Source organism: Poromitra crassiceps, assembly GCF_964638095.1.
Source record: "Poromitra crassiceps genome assembly, chromosome: 23".
NCBI lineage: Eukaryota > Metazoa > Chordata > Actinopteri > Beryciformes > Melamphaidae > Poromitra > Poromitra crassiceps.
Window position 1 is genome coordinate 15,208,144 of NC_139639.1, and position 16,141 is coordinate 15,224,284.

At 42.2% G+C, this 16,141-nt stretch overlaps 1 protein-coding gene across 1 annotated transcript in view; it reads right to left on the reverse strand.

Annotated features, from left to right (window-relative positions):
• Positions 1-14,720, reverse strand: part of cdc73 (cell division cycle 73, Paf1/RNA polymerase II complex component, homolog) — a 37,265-nt gene extending 22,545 nt beyond the window's left edge. The window contains exons 1-10 of the mRNA XM_083658817.1: positions 14,587-14,720; positions 13,755-13,860; positions 12,775-12,844; positions 12,450-12,512; positions 11,540-11,592; positions 11,063-11,151; positions 10,232-10,445; positions 8,255-8,353; positions 6,477-6,555; positions 5,534-5,598 (exon numbers count right to left, since the gene is read on the reverse strand). Coding sequence (XP_083514943.1) covers positions 5,534-5,598; positions 6,477-6,555; positions 8,255-8,353; positions 10,232-10,445; positions 11,063-11,151; positions 11,540-11,592; positions 12,450-12,512; positions 12,775-12,844; positions 13,755-13,860; positions 14,587-14,717 — 969 coding nt within the window. The 5' untranslated portion in view covers positions 14,718-14,720. The remainder of the gene's footprint in view (positions 1-5,533; positions 5,599-6,476; positions 6,556-8,254; positions 8,354-10,231; positions 10,446-11,062; positions 11,152-11,539; positions 11,593-12,449; positions 12,513-12,774; positions 12,845-13,754; positions 13,861-14,586) is intronic.
• Positions 14,721-16,141: the final 1,421 nt, after the last annotated feature.

Consider the following 16,141-nt stretch of genomic DNA (forward strand, 5'->3'; position numbering starts at 1 on the left):
TCATACATCAAGGGCTGATAAAAATAGCGGGGACACGTTCATTCATTTCAATCGAGTGAAAACTAGCAGGTGGACCCCAACCAAAACAAGGAAGTCAAGCGGGTGCCGTCTATATAGCCAATCAGACTTGCGCGATACTATGACGTAGTCAGCGACACTAGACATTTCACTAGGTAGCAGACACTGCTTGCCGACACTTGAAAGTGTCGACTCAAGTCCTCATTTCTGTCGGCGACCGTTTCAAAAGTGTCAGCAGACGAAGCATAAATTGGGCTTTAGACTTACCATAAATGTGGGCATAACCGTTTTCAATGTAATCTCTTTTTAAATGTGTCAAAATGTTAAGAAGAAATTGAGGGGGATGAGATGCTAATATTCAGACTCATATACACTTACAGTATATGTGTATTTAAACATAATAGTATATATCAGACAGTTAACCCGATTTGTAGGCTAGGGAGGGATTCAGCACAGCACCGCCATATTTATTAGACCTATTCGCCTTTGCTTTGAAGAAAGACTGCGGTCTTTTGAGATTCAGAAATGATAGTAGTCAATATTGCAATTGATATTTGATTAGTTCTGCAGTCCTAATAGATCCTTTAGCCCAATGGACTGTTGAGGGGGTAATGAGAATTCTGAGAGGCATTAGCCAACCTCACTTATTGAAAAGCAACCAATCAGTGTTAAGAACTCCTCCTGGATCTGGCAAATCCACTATGTCTACAGGAGAGGTCAGCTTGGCCTCAGTTGGAGCTACACCCTGAGGGGAGATTGATCAACCCTTGGACATGAATACAGTAGTGCAAATATCAGCGAATGGAAGGAGGAAAAGTTCCCACATGGTAGCTTTGCTAAATGTGTGGCTCTTCTGTAGACAGAGCCGGCGGGCATTACATGTGACCGTGGCGGGGGCATGATTTTCAACGTGCTGCAGCTGCAACCCCCCTCCTCCCACCCACCTCTCCCTCACACACACACACCAGGAAATAATAATAATAAATGTAATGGGAATTAGAGGCTACTGTAATATTGTTAAACAAGCAAAGAAGAAAGCGTCCAGTGCACGCAGTAGCCTAAAGCAGTCAATAAACCATCAACACATCAATACATAGCCTAACTTAAGGCCACACAGCTGCTACATTATTAAAAATGTGTTTTTCACTCACCAATGAGGAGGAAAGTGTTGGTATTAAACGTTACTCCGTGTAGCCGACTAGCCGTGGGCTCGTCTGCGATTACATCCAGGTTCAATGTGGTGACAAATTATTTGAGCAGTTCAGTACAGTACGGGGACATGCTTCGGTCTTGATTACCGACCGCAGATAAGCTGAAAACGAGATTTCTAACTCTGCAGGTTGTTGCCGGTACAGTCCGTGCAAGTTTCACTAGTTTGGCCAGCAATATGGTTATCAAGTCAAGTGGCATGCTTATTCATCATTTTTAGTACCAATTAGCCATTTATATTTTGGCAAATGATCTAATTTTGAAACCCTACATCTGAGCAAAACTGGACCAAATGACAATTTATGATTATGAATGAGCCCTGCCAGAAATTCTTGAAGGATATATAAGCAATCAATCAATAATTTTGCTCTCACAATATACAGAGTTGGCTTAGAAAAATCAATGACCTCAATCTAATCCTGGGCCAAAACAGTCTTTGGAAAGAAGAGAAAGAACATTTGGCTTTAACAACGGTAAGGGACAGTGAACATGCGCAGCACTGCACACACACCTGATCAACCTGCACCAGCAATTTGTGCTTAGCTTATTCACTTTCACATGTTGAAATGCTACATTTTAGCATTTTTATATGTCCTCCCCAAAACTTCCAAATACTATGTTCATGTCTGAATTGAAGGTTCCCAAACATTCTTAATCATCAAATGCAAATACTTTTCAAGGCGTTTCCAGGCCCGATTCCCTCAAATTCAAGGACCCAACATGACAGAGCTTGAGACAAAGATCAAGGTTAATTACCGTTACAACACAGATAATTTTTTATCATCAGAACTAGCAGGATAGAATTCACAAAATTTCTGGGATTTCCATGACCTGTGGGAACCCTGTGAATACTATTTTTAAATATAGATTGCGATTCTGCATTTCAGTCTACATTTTGCAAAGAGTGGAAGGGATGTGGCTTTACTCAGTGATAGTATGAGCAAGTGGAAAATTAGTATTACCTATTATCAGAAGAATGATCAATTTAGCTGACACTGACTCCACACTCGAAACTCCCATGACGTCAATAAAAACTGCAAAGATGTATATCGGCCAGTTGCATAAAGATTAGTCTCGCTGGCCAGCCTCTCTTCCTTTCCGTCAGAGAGTCTGGCGTCGCAGGTTTCCATTGTGGGATTGCGAAAAGAAATGGTGTGTTTGGGTTAACCAATCATCCTCGTCTTGGGCGGTGCTTAGCGTTAGTGCCCTTGGAAAATAGTTTCAGGGTGGAACTTGTGTCGGCGGAACATTTACACAGGAGGAGGAGAGCTCACAGGCATAAAGTCACTGTTAGACAGCAAATGTTCTAAACATATTCTCTGGATATCTTTACAACCATCCACCGAAAGTGCCGAGCAGGCCTTCTTTATTGCACAATCCAAATTTTCTTCAAAACTTGCCATTTTCAGCGTGTAGCAATGAGTTAGCCTGTAGGTTTCTGCCGTTAGCTTTCTACGCTAGCTAGTTAGCGTTCGGCGGGAGCATTACAGCGACACACATGGGAGCGGAAGCCGCTCTGATTGACATATGGTCGGAGCCAATGACAGAGCGTGACAGAGCTTGCAAGCGGGGGAGCGGATATCCTGCTGCCACCGAAACAGCCGCTCGAATGGGAGAGCAGCTTTAGAGCAGGGGCGGGCTGATCCCCGTTGCCTGTTTCCACGGCGCCAGACTCTCTGACGGAAAGGAAGAGAGGCTGGCTAGCGAGACTACATAAAGATAGACCTAGTCTCAGACTTAAATATAGACACTTAAACTTGCTGTAGACACTTGTAAATCATTTACCTGTTCCTACTACTTCTTGATTGTTGGAGATCTCTAATGGCTTGTGTTTAATAAGTGTGTTTAGTGACAGAGCACTAAACACACTTCCCTTCAGGCTCTTTCCAAATACAAATATTTATCATCTTGCATGAAACAGCTTCAGTATTTAAACTTCCCACTCGGACAGTTACACCGACTCATTGCCATAACAAAGTTCTTAATAAACTTTTCCTACCTGAAAATAAGTCAGTTGTAATATTTAAAGGAACACTCCGCCCATTTTCAACCAGCTTTGTATCATTAGAACATCAGTAGTATATCAGAAAACTGTAAACGGTTTTGAAGTCTGTCATTTAATTTGACAGTTATTGAGTGTTAAAAGTGTGGACCAGTGACATCACTGGTCCACACTAACTCAAATGAATAACTCATTAACTCAAATCAACTCTCAATAACTGTCAAACTAGATGAATGATGAATAGTTTGACAGTTATTGTAGCAAAGCTTGTTGGCTTGCTGGGGGCAAAGCTTCTGGGCTTGCCTCGTGAAGTGTGCTGGATCGTGGATGAAGGCTCACGGGCTGTGATCAATCAGAATCACGGAGATGGAGATAGGGACCGACATGTCGGTCCTGGGACGCGGTTGAATTACCACTGTTGACCGGTCTGGGTGTAAGGCAGTTAGTCACCAGGGCCTGGCTGGTTGTAAGACAGCAGGGGTTCAATTCGGGTTCAGGATTAGTTGTGCTAATGGTTGACATTATTAGGGTGTAGAGGTATGGAATCTCTGGAATCTCGAAGGAATCAAGCAGGAATCTCTCGGATGTGGTGTAGCGTCACGGAACACTTTGTTTATATGGTCGCGTTCCGGTGTATGACATCACGTCATTGGTGATGTCACAACATTCGAGGGAACTATGACATCATCGGTGTTATGTCTGACATCGCCGATGACCTCACAGGTGAACTCTATGCTATGACATCATTGTCATCGTTGATGATGTCATCATCATTACGTCGTTGGCGCGCCGGCTGGTAGGCATCGACTGCCCCAAGAACAGGCCTGACGGTGGGCCATTATGGACCGTTTCTACAGTTATTGAGAGTTGATTTGAGTTAATGAGTTATTAATTTGAGTTAGTGTGGACCAGTGATGTCACTGGTCCACACTTTAACACTCAATAACTGTCAAATTAAATGACAGACTTCAAAACCGTTTACAGATTTCTGATATACTACTGATGTTCTAATGATACAAAGCTGGTTGAAAATGGGCGGAGTGTTCCTTTAAGTAATCATAATAAGTAGTCTTAATTAGACTGGTTCGAGTCGGACTTGACTACAACACTGCACAATGTAACTTTCTAACCAGAAACCAGAGGTCTTTATGTGCTCAGCTGAGAATTGGTATCCTGCCTCTTGCCATTGAAGTAGGGCGGTTCACAGCTATACCAGAAGAGAACAGGATATGCAATGTCTGTGATCTAAAGGATGTTGAAAATGAGTTTCATTTCATGTTTTATTGTACTTTATATGATGATTTGAGGATTTCCTTATTTGACGAAATGCAAAAGCAAAGACCTGAGCTCTTCTGGGCAGATGATGGCCAGAGGTTGGAGTGGTTGTTTAAGACTGAGGTATTTAAGACTGCTAACTTTATCTCTAGGGCCTGGAATAGAAGGCAAGCACAGCTCTTTAAGTAGGTTCAGGTGGTGGTTTTCATGCTGTACAACTTTACTGTATGTATTCTGGGTGTTTCTGTTGGTTTTATGTTTTGATCATTGTTTGTTTAAATGATGAACAGTAAAAGTGTCCTGTAAGCCCATGTGGGCTGGGCTTCATTTGAAGCATGACACTTAAATAAAGAAAATCAATCAATCAATGTAAATGAAGGGATCATATCACTATGTAAATCTGGCTGAATAGTCAACCATCATTGTGACCCGCAGTGGGAATATCTAAGGGTATGCACTAACAGCATTCTAGCTGCTTATTCAATCTTGACTAGTCATCAAAACTTACGAAAAGTTAATTCTGGTCAACTTTGGACCAGAACACGGGGGGGGGGGGGACAAACACTGCAACTTTAATGTCTAATGTGGTGGGGAGTGGGGAGGAACCAAACGGCAAATGCAGAGCAGAGCCTCTGACACCTTAAGACTGCAGAGGGCACGCGGTCAAAATTACTCAATTGTAGCCAAAATGACTGGTCATGTGCGAGGCCATGCACCTGACATTTGGCGGTGAAAACGCAGATGGTACCACAGCGCCGACATCCAGCATTGCCTGAATGAAGAGGAGCCGAACTACTGGCCGATTCCGGTGGGATTGTTCTGTTCTTGTTGGAAAGCTGAATCGTCCTACCACGCCACATACAGTAAGTGCTGCCGGAGTTTCCAGGCACACGGTTGTCATGAGAAGTGTGAACAACACCAAGGTAAATAAACACTACGTCTGTGGCTCTTGAGTGAACATGTCGGCTCTAAGCCCTAAAGGCTCCCCCTCACACAAACAGCAGAAGAAGAGCAGAGCTTTGGTCTTACCGTCACTGACTTCAGCGTCATGCCGTGGTAGGTGCCCATGGTATCGATCTTGAAGCCCTCCGTTTCTAAGAAAACAACGCAAAATTATTGGCAAAAAGAAATGGTTTGAGTAGTATGTGTAATATTTAATAATAATAAATTGTGACACAACATCATGTTAAAACAAAGTTGTAGGAAAAGTCTTACTTTGTTGAGTGCTAAGTGATTAGCATTATCCACAGTGTATACTAAAGGATTTACATAAAGCAATGGAGTAAATGATCGACCAGGGACACTTGTGAGCAGTTGTAGTCAGCTCACTATATCTCGAGTCAAAGTCGAGTCTCAAGTCCCCAGTGTCCGAGTCCAAGTCACCAAAGAAGAGTCAAGTCCGAGTTCAGAGTTAATTAATGTGAATCGGCATTATCTCCGTGAAGTGAGCAACAATCTCGCACAATTTGACTTCCGGTTTAGCGATTTTAACCCTAACCCTGATCCTAATCGTAAACCTAACCCTAACCCTAAAACAACCTGAAACAACCGCACCCTAAAATTGTTGCTGGCTAAATCCTGCTATCCGCATTTAGGTGGAACACACGTGCCTGCCCTTGCACGAAAATGAATAATGTCACTGTATTAATATAATTTAGCTATCAATATCATATGCCAAATTATTAGGGTTAGGGCCTATTACAAAAAATAATAATGATAATAATACAAAGACAAAAAAAACATTCTTTATCAATTAACAAGTCCAGGTCCTCGTCTCCAACTTCCAAGTCCGAATGCGTGAATGCTCAAGTTCAAGTCATCAGTGCTCACGTCCCAAGTCGAGTCCCAAGTCCTGAAAAGGAGTCCAGGGCTCGGACTCGACTCCAACACTGCTTGTGAGGTGTATTGGATGATTTCGGTGTCAGTTGGTAAACAGCTAAGTGCGTACAGATGCACACATGATAAGACTCACCCTCTTTTCCTTTGAATCGCTCCTGATCGTATCTGTTGTAGGCAGCTGGGACGGGCTGTTTGTTCCTCATGGACGGGTCCTGGAGATGACATACGATGTCATTAAACACAAACAAGTGACTACATGTTGGCAAATGCACTCTCGTCAAACCTTAACAGCCCGTTAGACACTCACCGCTGCTTCAAGGGGTTAAATCATCATTGACCTTTTGCAGATATGCCTCAAGTTAATTTCAAGCTCCATTTCTTTGAGAAATGATACGAGCAAAACGAGGCATTCATAGACTCTATAGCCCTTTTTAGGCATATGGTACGACCAAGCCAGGTGCTTAAATGGGGTTTGTCATGGAGATCATTTAAATCTACAAAACACACCGCAGTCAATTCATTTTTGCAGCACCGGTCAAAGCTTTGAACAAATTCTTCCTTTAGAATATCTATGAAAAATGTATTTCTGCATAACATGATTGTTCTTTACTGGCCTTTTCTTTCCATAATGTATGTGTAAACGTGTAAAGTATTCATGAATGTGACCGAAGCATTATTTTTCCTTTTACAATTACTAGATTGTTTTAATCAAAAGGATATAATCTGAAATCCAACGTGGAGAATATGCATTTGCAGCAATGACCTTGCAGCAATAGCCTACAAACGGCTTGAAGAAACAAAGCAACGGAGAACGAAGCATTAGCCTATTAGCTATTGAACATAACTTTATCCTTAATAAGAAGAAGTATCTTCAAATGTGCAAGTAATGGATGAGGAAAGGCTTCATAGGGGTGCAGTTTGTTTAGGTCCAGGCAAGCAGCCATGAAGTGAGGCTGCGGCACTTATTTTGCGAACTCCTCGGCCTCCATCTGCTGCTGTGCTGGCAGATGAGTCTTTCAGTTAGTAGTTGTTGTGCGGCGGGACACTTACTGCTTACATACTGCCACTTTTCTTGCTCACGAATTTGCCAGTGACAGCAGAAAATGTGTTTTGTAGCACATCTGAAGTGACTCAGCAGTAAAATAATTTTCTCAGACGACTCAGCACAATCAGGTTTACTCGATTCCTATGTGGGAGCACCTCGGCTACAGCCGGGGTGTTTGTTGGTTCATTCACCAGTTTTGTCTTGGGCAACACTTAGGAGAATTACGGTATGCATCGTTTAGGCCAGTGTTTCCCAGAACTGTTTTCTGGGGACCCACTTAAAAGATAGACAAACCATGGCGACCCAATTCACAATAGGCCTTTTTATTCTTATTCGTATTGTTATTTTCTGATTTACCCCCCATTTACTCCAATTGTACTTGGCCAATTCCCCCTGCTGCCCTGGTCGCTAGTACCCCCTCTGCCGATCTGGGGAGAGCCATAGACCTGCTTCCTCCAATACATGTACAGTTGCCAGCCGCTTCTTTTCACCTGACGGCGGGGAGTTTCACCGGCAGGACGTAGCACGTGGGAGGATCACGCTATTCCTACCAGCTCCCTTCCGCCCCGAACAGGCGCCCCGACCGACCAGAGGAGGCGCTAGTGCAGCGACCAGGACACATACCCTCATTCTGGTTTCCCACCCGCGGACACAGCCAATCGTGCCTGTATGGACGCCCGACCAAGCCGGAGGTAACACGGGGGGCTACACTACCCGGACACCCAATTCACAACAAGCCTTATCTATAAATCGTGAGAGGAGCGAATTTGTGCATAAATGAACTGCCATCTCCGCATCACTTCTATCTGTTCAATCTTGAATAGCTAAGATGAGATGCTGAGATGGGCGAAGGATGCTGTCCTTACCACTTGAGTGGCGTTCTGTGCTGGTCTCTGCTCTGGTGCTCGCCCTTCTTCTCTGGCTTTCACCGACTGAAGAATGGCAAAGATGTTTTTGGAGAAGTTCTGCAATTGAGAAAGATGATGTGATAAGTTAAACATCTCAGCAAAAAAATAGGTTGTCTCTGGTTTCATCACCATTTGGTGTAACACAACAGGACAAACAAATACAAAAAAAAAATCTGTCTCTGGCAAAAGGTTGCATTGTAATCAGACAGTGAACACACAAAACTCTCATGCATGGAATACACCTGTTGTTCATTTTGGACATAAAAAAAACAAGAACATCCTTGACATTTATTACCAAGCACTTTCAACACACAGTATACTACAGCTGAGGACACCTTGATGCAACACTGCCATCTATAGGCACATCAGAGCTGTAACATGCCATGATGAGGTGAAGTTGGCAGGTAAAAGGGGGAGTGAAATATTAAAGAGGATAATTCACTCATACGGGGCACTCTATAATAATGTTTCCTCTTGTTGGAACTGCGAAGAATAAAGCACTGACCCAGAGCTGCGCTAGATAACTGTTTATTATACAAACTTCACCTACTGACATGAGGGCGAGTAGATAATAACCGGATGTTAATTTGTTGTAGAATTATCCCCATATGGGAATTCTCTGATCTCATATTTAGAGTGAATATAGGCCAATTTCCGTCCGGGGCCAATGGATTGGCACATCTCCAATTAAAAACGTGTCTTTTCAACAAGATGAGACTAGGTTCTGTGTCTGTACGTGGTTCTGCTCAGTTGGGATAAGTGAAAACTTGCTCTGAAAATATAAGCATTAATTAATCACCTCCCTATAGAGGGTATGCATGTGATGTCACAGAGGCAGAAGTCACTGTGGGGTCACGCCCACTGAGTCACAGCAAGACTGAGCTTGAATGCAGTAATCAGCCTAGATAACGGACACCTGCTGCTCAGGGAGGAATTTGACACTCATTTTGACACTCGTTCCCGATTGAGGGGGCGTGTTCCAGTGGGTGTGCATACCCTCTATATGGAATGCATTTATATAGCGCTTTTATTCAAAGTGCTTTACAATATGTCTACATTCAGCCATTCATGCACACATTCATACACTGATGGTGGCAAGCTGGCAGTGGCACAACCATTGAGAGTAACTTGGTGTTCATTATCTTGCCCCAAGGACACTTTGACATGCCGGGGATCGATCCACCGACCTTCGCTATTTGCACCTGTATGTCAATTACGTCGAATTTAAAATGTCTGAACACGTCTAACGTATGCACAATGCCTAATGTTTAATTGTATGTTTAATAAGGTACATGCTATTTGCACTGTATGTCAAATACGTCGAATTAAAATGTCCGAACACGTCTAACGTATGCACATGACATGTGCACCTATGTGCAATGAATATGCCACTGACTTGTCTTATCGCTATTCTGCCTCATTGCCTATTGCTGCTTAGTATTGCTTATTGATGCCTATTTCTTATTGCCTATTGCTCATTGCTTGTTGCCTATTTGTACTATGTCGTAAACGGAGTCCACAGCACAAGAATTTCACACGTGATACTTGTACCATGGAGTGACAATAAAAATCTTGAATCTTGAATCTTAAGTGATTAGTGGATGACCCGCTTTACCTCCTGACTGAGTCACAGCCCCCCCCCTTCGCTATGCAAAGAGTGATGTTAAAATAAACCATTTAAATTGGGGTGAGGGGGGGGGGCATTGGAACTGGATAACCTTGGCCTTCATAATAATGCGATGTAGTATGTTGCAACTGTCCTACAGCCATGTTAATACCCATGTCATTGACTTGCATGCTACATTATACAGTATTGTCAGTATGGACAGTACTGGAACATGATTTTGTACAGGACACGATCATGAATTAGAGTATGTTTTAGTAGGGAAAGAACATTGTGATTGGATATGATTGGCCTGGGGTTGACTGACTGACCTTTCCGGTGCTCTGGAGAATGGTGGTCCTGGTCCTCCAGACCCTCTCACGGCTGACGATATCCCTGGTGACATCCACCTCTGCGTCCACAAAGCTCCTCTGCTTCAGGGTGATGTCCTCATCCAAATCGGTTTTGATGGTGGAACGCTTCTTGGCCATGATCTTGGCCTTGATGGCAGCGATCTTCTCCACCGACATGGCTTCAGACAGTGATCTGGACACAGGAGGGATGGTTTGATCCTGTACACAGCTCAGTTCTACAGCAGTGGTTCTCAAACTTTTATCTTCAGTACCCCCTTTCCCTGATTTCTGAATTCAAGTACCCCCTTTACCCGACTACAACATTTTGCTTAGAAAACTGCACGAGAAAACTATAGCATATATGATGCAATGAATTAATGATAACCCACCTTTTGAAGAATATAACATTACAAAATAAGAAATTGAGTGAAAGAGTTGCAATTAGTGCCTCCTGTCCTGAGCATATTTATTTTAACATTACCGGTACATTTATTTCCATGATTTATTCTTACAATTTTCCATTTTCCCCATTCTCTCAAGTACCCCCTGTAGTACCTCCATGTAGCCCTAGGGGTACGCGTACCCCAGTATCGGAACCACTGTACTACAGGAACCCGTCTGTGGGTGCCAGTGTGCACTGTGCAGCAGTTCCACAAATAACTTTCAGTCCATTCTGGAACTGTGTGTGCTGCATGTTGGACGCCTACCAAGACTAATCCCAATGGTGAAATAATTTACTTTGAATACTGTGTTCATGAGGAAAGCATGTTATATATAGTATCAAATGATACTGGGGAAATTCTATTTTACCTGATCTGGTCAGTTTGCACACTGCCTTCTTTGTGGCCCTCCAGACGTGCAGCCAGACGCTCCTTGTCCAGACGCACTCGTTCTTCATCCTTTAAAAGAAATCGCAGTGCACATGCCGTTTAACAAATCTAGTCTAGATCAGTCAAAGATACACAGACTGCACATATAGCTAATCTGAAATTATTCATCATCTGATGTGAAATTGTGATAAGGTCCATAAGAACAAAACAAAAATCCCAATCATACCTTTGGATTGTTCACTTTACCGTCAGATTCTAAACTTTGTGCAATTTCAAGACATTAAATGAAGCATACATTAAATCTGCAATGCTCTGATTATTTCCTTGTCTTTGGGCTGATTGTGCTCTCACTTCTCACTAAATGCTGCATGGTACATGATGCAGCTGCACCGACAAGGAGGGGGAGAGAATGTGATTTCAAGTTATTGGGTGTTGAGAATATCCACAATCAATTTACCTCAAACCTCGGCTTTTTGGCTTCAGAAGAAACTTCATCAGCTGCTCTTTTGACTGAGGAGCAGAACAAAGCAAAACGACTATTTCACTCTGCAAAGTCCAAGATGGTTGAGTCAAAGCTTTTCTTTCTTTTCTTTAGAGAATGCTTTAACTGTGACAAAACAAACACTGCAGTGTAGCAGTGTAAAAGGCTTTTACAAGGCTGCACATCTTACGCCTGTTTTTGTTGTATTGTTAATACTAGAAAAGTAACCGCCAGGCACCGCTATGCCTAACGATGGCCAAACCCAAACCAAACTGCGAATGGAATCGCTTGTCAATAACAAGGCAACAAAACCGCCCCATTGTTTAAGAGTTTGGCATACAGCCAAGAGTGAACGGCCCGTATCGTGCTTATATTGTCTTACAGTAGCCTATATACTGTATCATATACAATAAAGATTTAATAGCTTGATCAATTCAGTTAACGTTGGAGAGAGGGTGGGGGGGAATAAAATAAAGCAAAAGACTGCAGCCCTCCCACGTTGATATATCCTGATTTTCATTCGTGTGAAATGAATTCATTACCACTGGGTCAGTAGTACATCAAAGGATGTGTTTCTGCGGCCCAGTGGGAATTCAAAGAAGAAGAAAAAAATTGATTTTGAGTGCTAGAAACTAGCAAAGATTTGCCCTTGCACTAAGACTTGGGCCTAAGATATGGCCCTGTCTTTGGTGTGCGAACGAGCTGCAGTGCCCAGCCCCGCCTCTCCGCATTGCTGTCTTCAGAGCAACAAGGAACACACACACATGACAGAAAATATGATATCCTGGCGGAGATCATAATTAATGATTGATCAATGCTCAAAAAATAATAAATTAAGGGGGTATGTCTGGTTCTTACAACCTCCTGTAACAAAGTTCAAACATACCTTGCGTTGGTCGTTGCAACCCGATTTCTATGGGGGCGCTTCTGTCGATACTTCCTGAAGTAGCTGTGAATGGAAAGGGAGTAGAGATTGCATTAATTAGTCGCCCATTGGTCCAACTACTAGTTGGTTCTTATTGATAAGGCTCCAGTCCATCAATGAAACCAGTCACCATCACAATGTTTTGACGCATATTATTGATTATTGATTATTGATGCATCAATAACTATAACTATGGGGACAACATGCAACAAACTACATTACTGCAATGACACACATTAAGCAAATACAATTCTAAAGACTCAAAATACTCCATAATAATACTTACGAGTCTCGCCATTGAGATACGACAGCAAGCCTTTTCGATCCGGTCTTCTGACAACTGGGATGTTCTCTGTCTATAGAGAATGTTAAATCATTAAATCATGTTTTAACCCAATACAATAGACAACATCAATTCATTTTTTTTACTCAATACAATTCCAGATATATTTAGAAAATACCATGAATTAGGCCAGTTCAGTCATTAACCATGGGCCAAAAAACAGGCAGATATACAAGTCTGTGCTCAAATTGATATGATGACAACAGTGAGTGCGTTTACATGGACATGAGTATCCCGGATATGATCGGGGCATTAAAGTATCACATTTTTGTGTTTACGCATGTAAACATCATATCCTGATTTCAGAAACTTGGATAAGCCTGGTTTTGAGAAACCCGATTATGCTAGCTTGAGTACTCCAAAAGAAACCAGGATACTGGTGCATGTATACATCTTATCTTGGTTTCTGACTGTTGCCGATGAGATTTCTCTTTTGGGTATGAAATAATCAAATATACTTGGCAGTTTAGATGGGAGAAAGCTATTCACGTCTGCAGTATACAGAGAGGATGAAGGTGTTGTGTGACTAATTGAAAGAAAAGAGCAGTGTGCCGCTGCGCACGAACGGGGACAGACCACCGTGAAGAGGGAATCCCACACAGTCTTGGGCAGAAAAAAGGTGTATGACGTGACGCAACGCACTGAATACGAGCGAGGTGCAGGTGATGCCTTTGTGTTGTACACGTTACAGGCACCTGCGCAAATAGCAGTAACGAGTAACCGGGATACTAGTACTTATCATGTATACGGGGATATTAATAACCCGATGTCTCAGTGTTCCGTGTAAATGCCATATCCCAGATATGATAAAAACCAGGATAACTCATAGCTGGGATACTCATATCAAAGTCCGTGAAAACTTTATGACACATTTACTGGCAGTGAAAAGGGCACGACAATGTGGATCATTCCAAGTCACTTACTGCAGCTCTCCGCACATAGGATGGATGAGGCAGATGCACATTGTTGAGCAAGAACAAGATAGAGTCGAGAGTGTAGTACTCTTTGGGCTGACCCTCTTTTCCAGTTCTGGGGATAGAAACACAAACAAAACAGGTCCTTAAACTTAATCAAATGTGTAGTTTAAGCGGTCGTCCTTGTACATAACACATAACGTTATACAAAATGCACACAGATTGATTGCAGGTTACAACATGTAACGTTATGTTTTAAACACATACTAATAGTAACGTTAATCACTAGCGTTAGTGGTCTAGTACCATAGGGGCTAGTCTAGTACTTGCGTGGTCAACTAATCATGACAGATCATCACGTAAACACGCAACTAGCATACCGTGCAGCTAAGGTACTAATCTAACTACATATAGATCAATGTAATAGCCGCTACGTGAGGAAAGTTGTCTTTATCCTAGCCATTAAGGGGCAAACAAGTATTTCCCGTGGAGCGAGCCACTGAACCCAAACTTACAGAGTTAGCTTGTATCACAACATGCCTGACTGTAGCAACTTACGCTACATTAACGGTTACACATATCACAAAGAAATACCATCAGCTAAAGTTACAAGGAGATATGTGATCTTCATAAAGACTAGCAAAACAAGCACTATGGCCTACAGCACAATGCCAAAGTACCATGTAAAAGCAAGCAGAAAGTTTTAAGTACAAGGAGAGAAATAAGATTAGCAATGTAGCATCTGCTAGCTAGCAAGCAGCCACTAGCAGCACCAGGCAGAGCAGCTTGAGTTGCGGGCCTACAGAAGCGATCTGTATATCCTCTCTCAACAGTGACATACCCCCAAATGATGTAGTTGGTCTTGACATTTTTTGGCCAGGAGAACTCTCCAAATATAACCTCATCTCCTTTAGCGACTATTTCCTTTTTCTGGATGTTGTACTGACGAAGAACACTCAACACGTCCGCCATCTTCACGCGTCTTCATGAAGTGTGTGTTTGCAAAGCCCCCAATTATCAACATCATGTGGACTCAAAGGATGCCTGATCACATTTTGACTTAGTTTGACCTGTTTCCCTTGAACCGATACCGTATGTCTATAACGTTAATTAATTGGTTCAAGAGGGCATATATTTATTTTATAGACGGTTTTCACAGAATTGTCGGTCCCTCCTGCTCTGCCTTAATGTTTGTAGATGATATTATAATGTATGAGATGTCGTGTAATAGCAACTGCAACAGGGAGTGAGCTGGGGTTCAATTTAGAATGTTTTTGTTGTCAAGTTAAAACCGTCTATATTCTACTTTGCATAAGGTCTATTTTAGTCTACTGAACTAGCAATCTCGCGCGCTATGCAGCCGGCGCAGCGCGTATAGTCAAGAGAAGGCGTTTTGGGATGATTCATTCATTCATTCATATTCATTCATTCATTCAGTTAGTCAGTCTGTCAGTCAGGATGGAATGGATAACGGTGATGTCATCATCAGTGATGATGTCATCAGGATCAGAAGTGCTAATTGGGCTGTTGAAACGGTGATGTCATCAGTGCCAAACTTGAGCTGTTGTTTCCTAGGGCTTGAGTTGCATGAGGTCGCCTACATGATGCACTTTGCACTTGGACTGTTTTTTTTTCCTTGTTAGAGAAAAATCTGTCTTTAATTGTGCCTCTTCCAAACTATACCAGAATCCTTACATTTTACGATTTAAAAAGTGAGACTGAGATAGAAAATATACATAAACTTTTTTTTTTAACAAATAACATATTTGCATTGGCGGAACCTGTCGAGTCGAGGTCTAAAGTTGTTTTTGTTTTGTGTTTTATACATCCCCCAATGAAAAACGAAAGTATCAAGGGACTTGATAATTTCATGTTTCATGTTTTATGACCCTAAATTCCCAGCATGTCTCCCCCCCTGAAATGCAAAATTATTTCAGTTTCCATCAAATAGCTGCGCTTGTTAAAATGAATCAAAACTGAAGGCACATAAACTTTGGTCCAACCGAGTAGCTCTTGAGTAAACTGTCACATGACAATGAAATCACACAACTCTGCTAATTGCTTTTCTTTACACCTGGTTTTTAAATGCAACCTGCATCTGGATAATGGCCACATACAAACCAGGTGTAAATGGGGTGTAAAAGATCTGAACACAATGTGAGCCAGATGTGGTGAGAAGATCTGATCACGATGGATTTACACCTTGCATTAGCATGCATTTCCCCTTATCCAGATAACTTATCTGGATACAGGTCACATTTAAAAAAACAGGTGTAAATGGGGTGTTTCTGATTCCAGAGTGACACTACCTATCGTAGGTTTTTTGCCAAGATTCCTTTACACATTCTTGCCACATTGAAAGAAAAGCTATTCAATACCAATGTGACTCAAATATG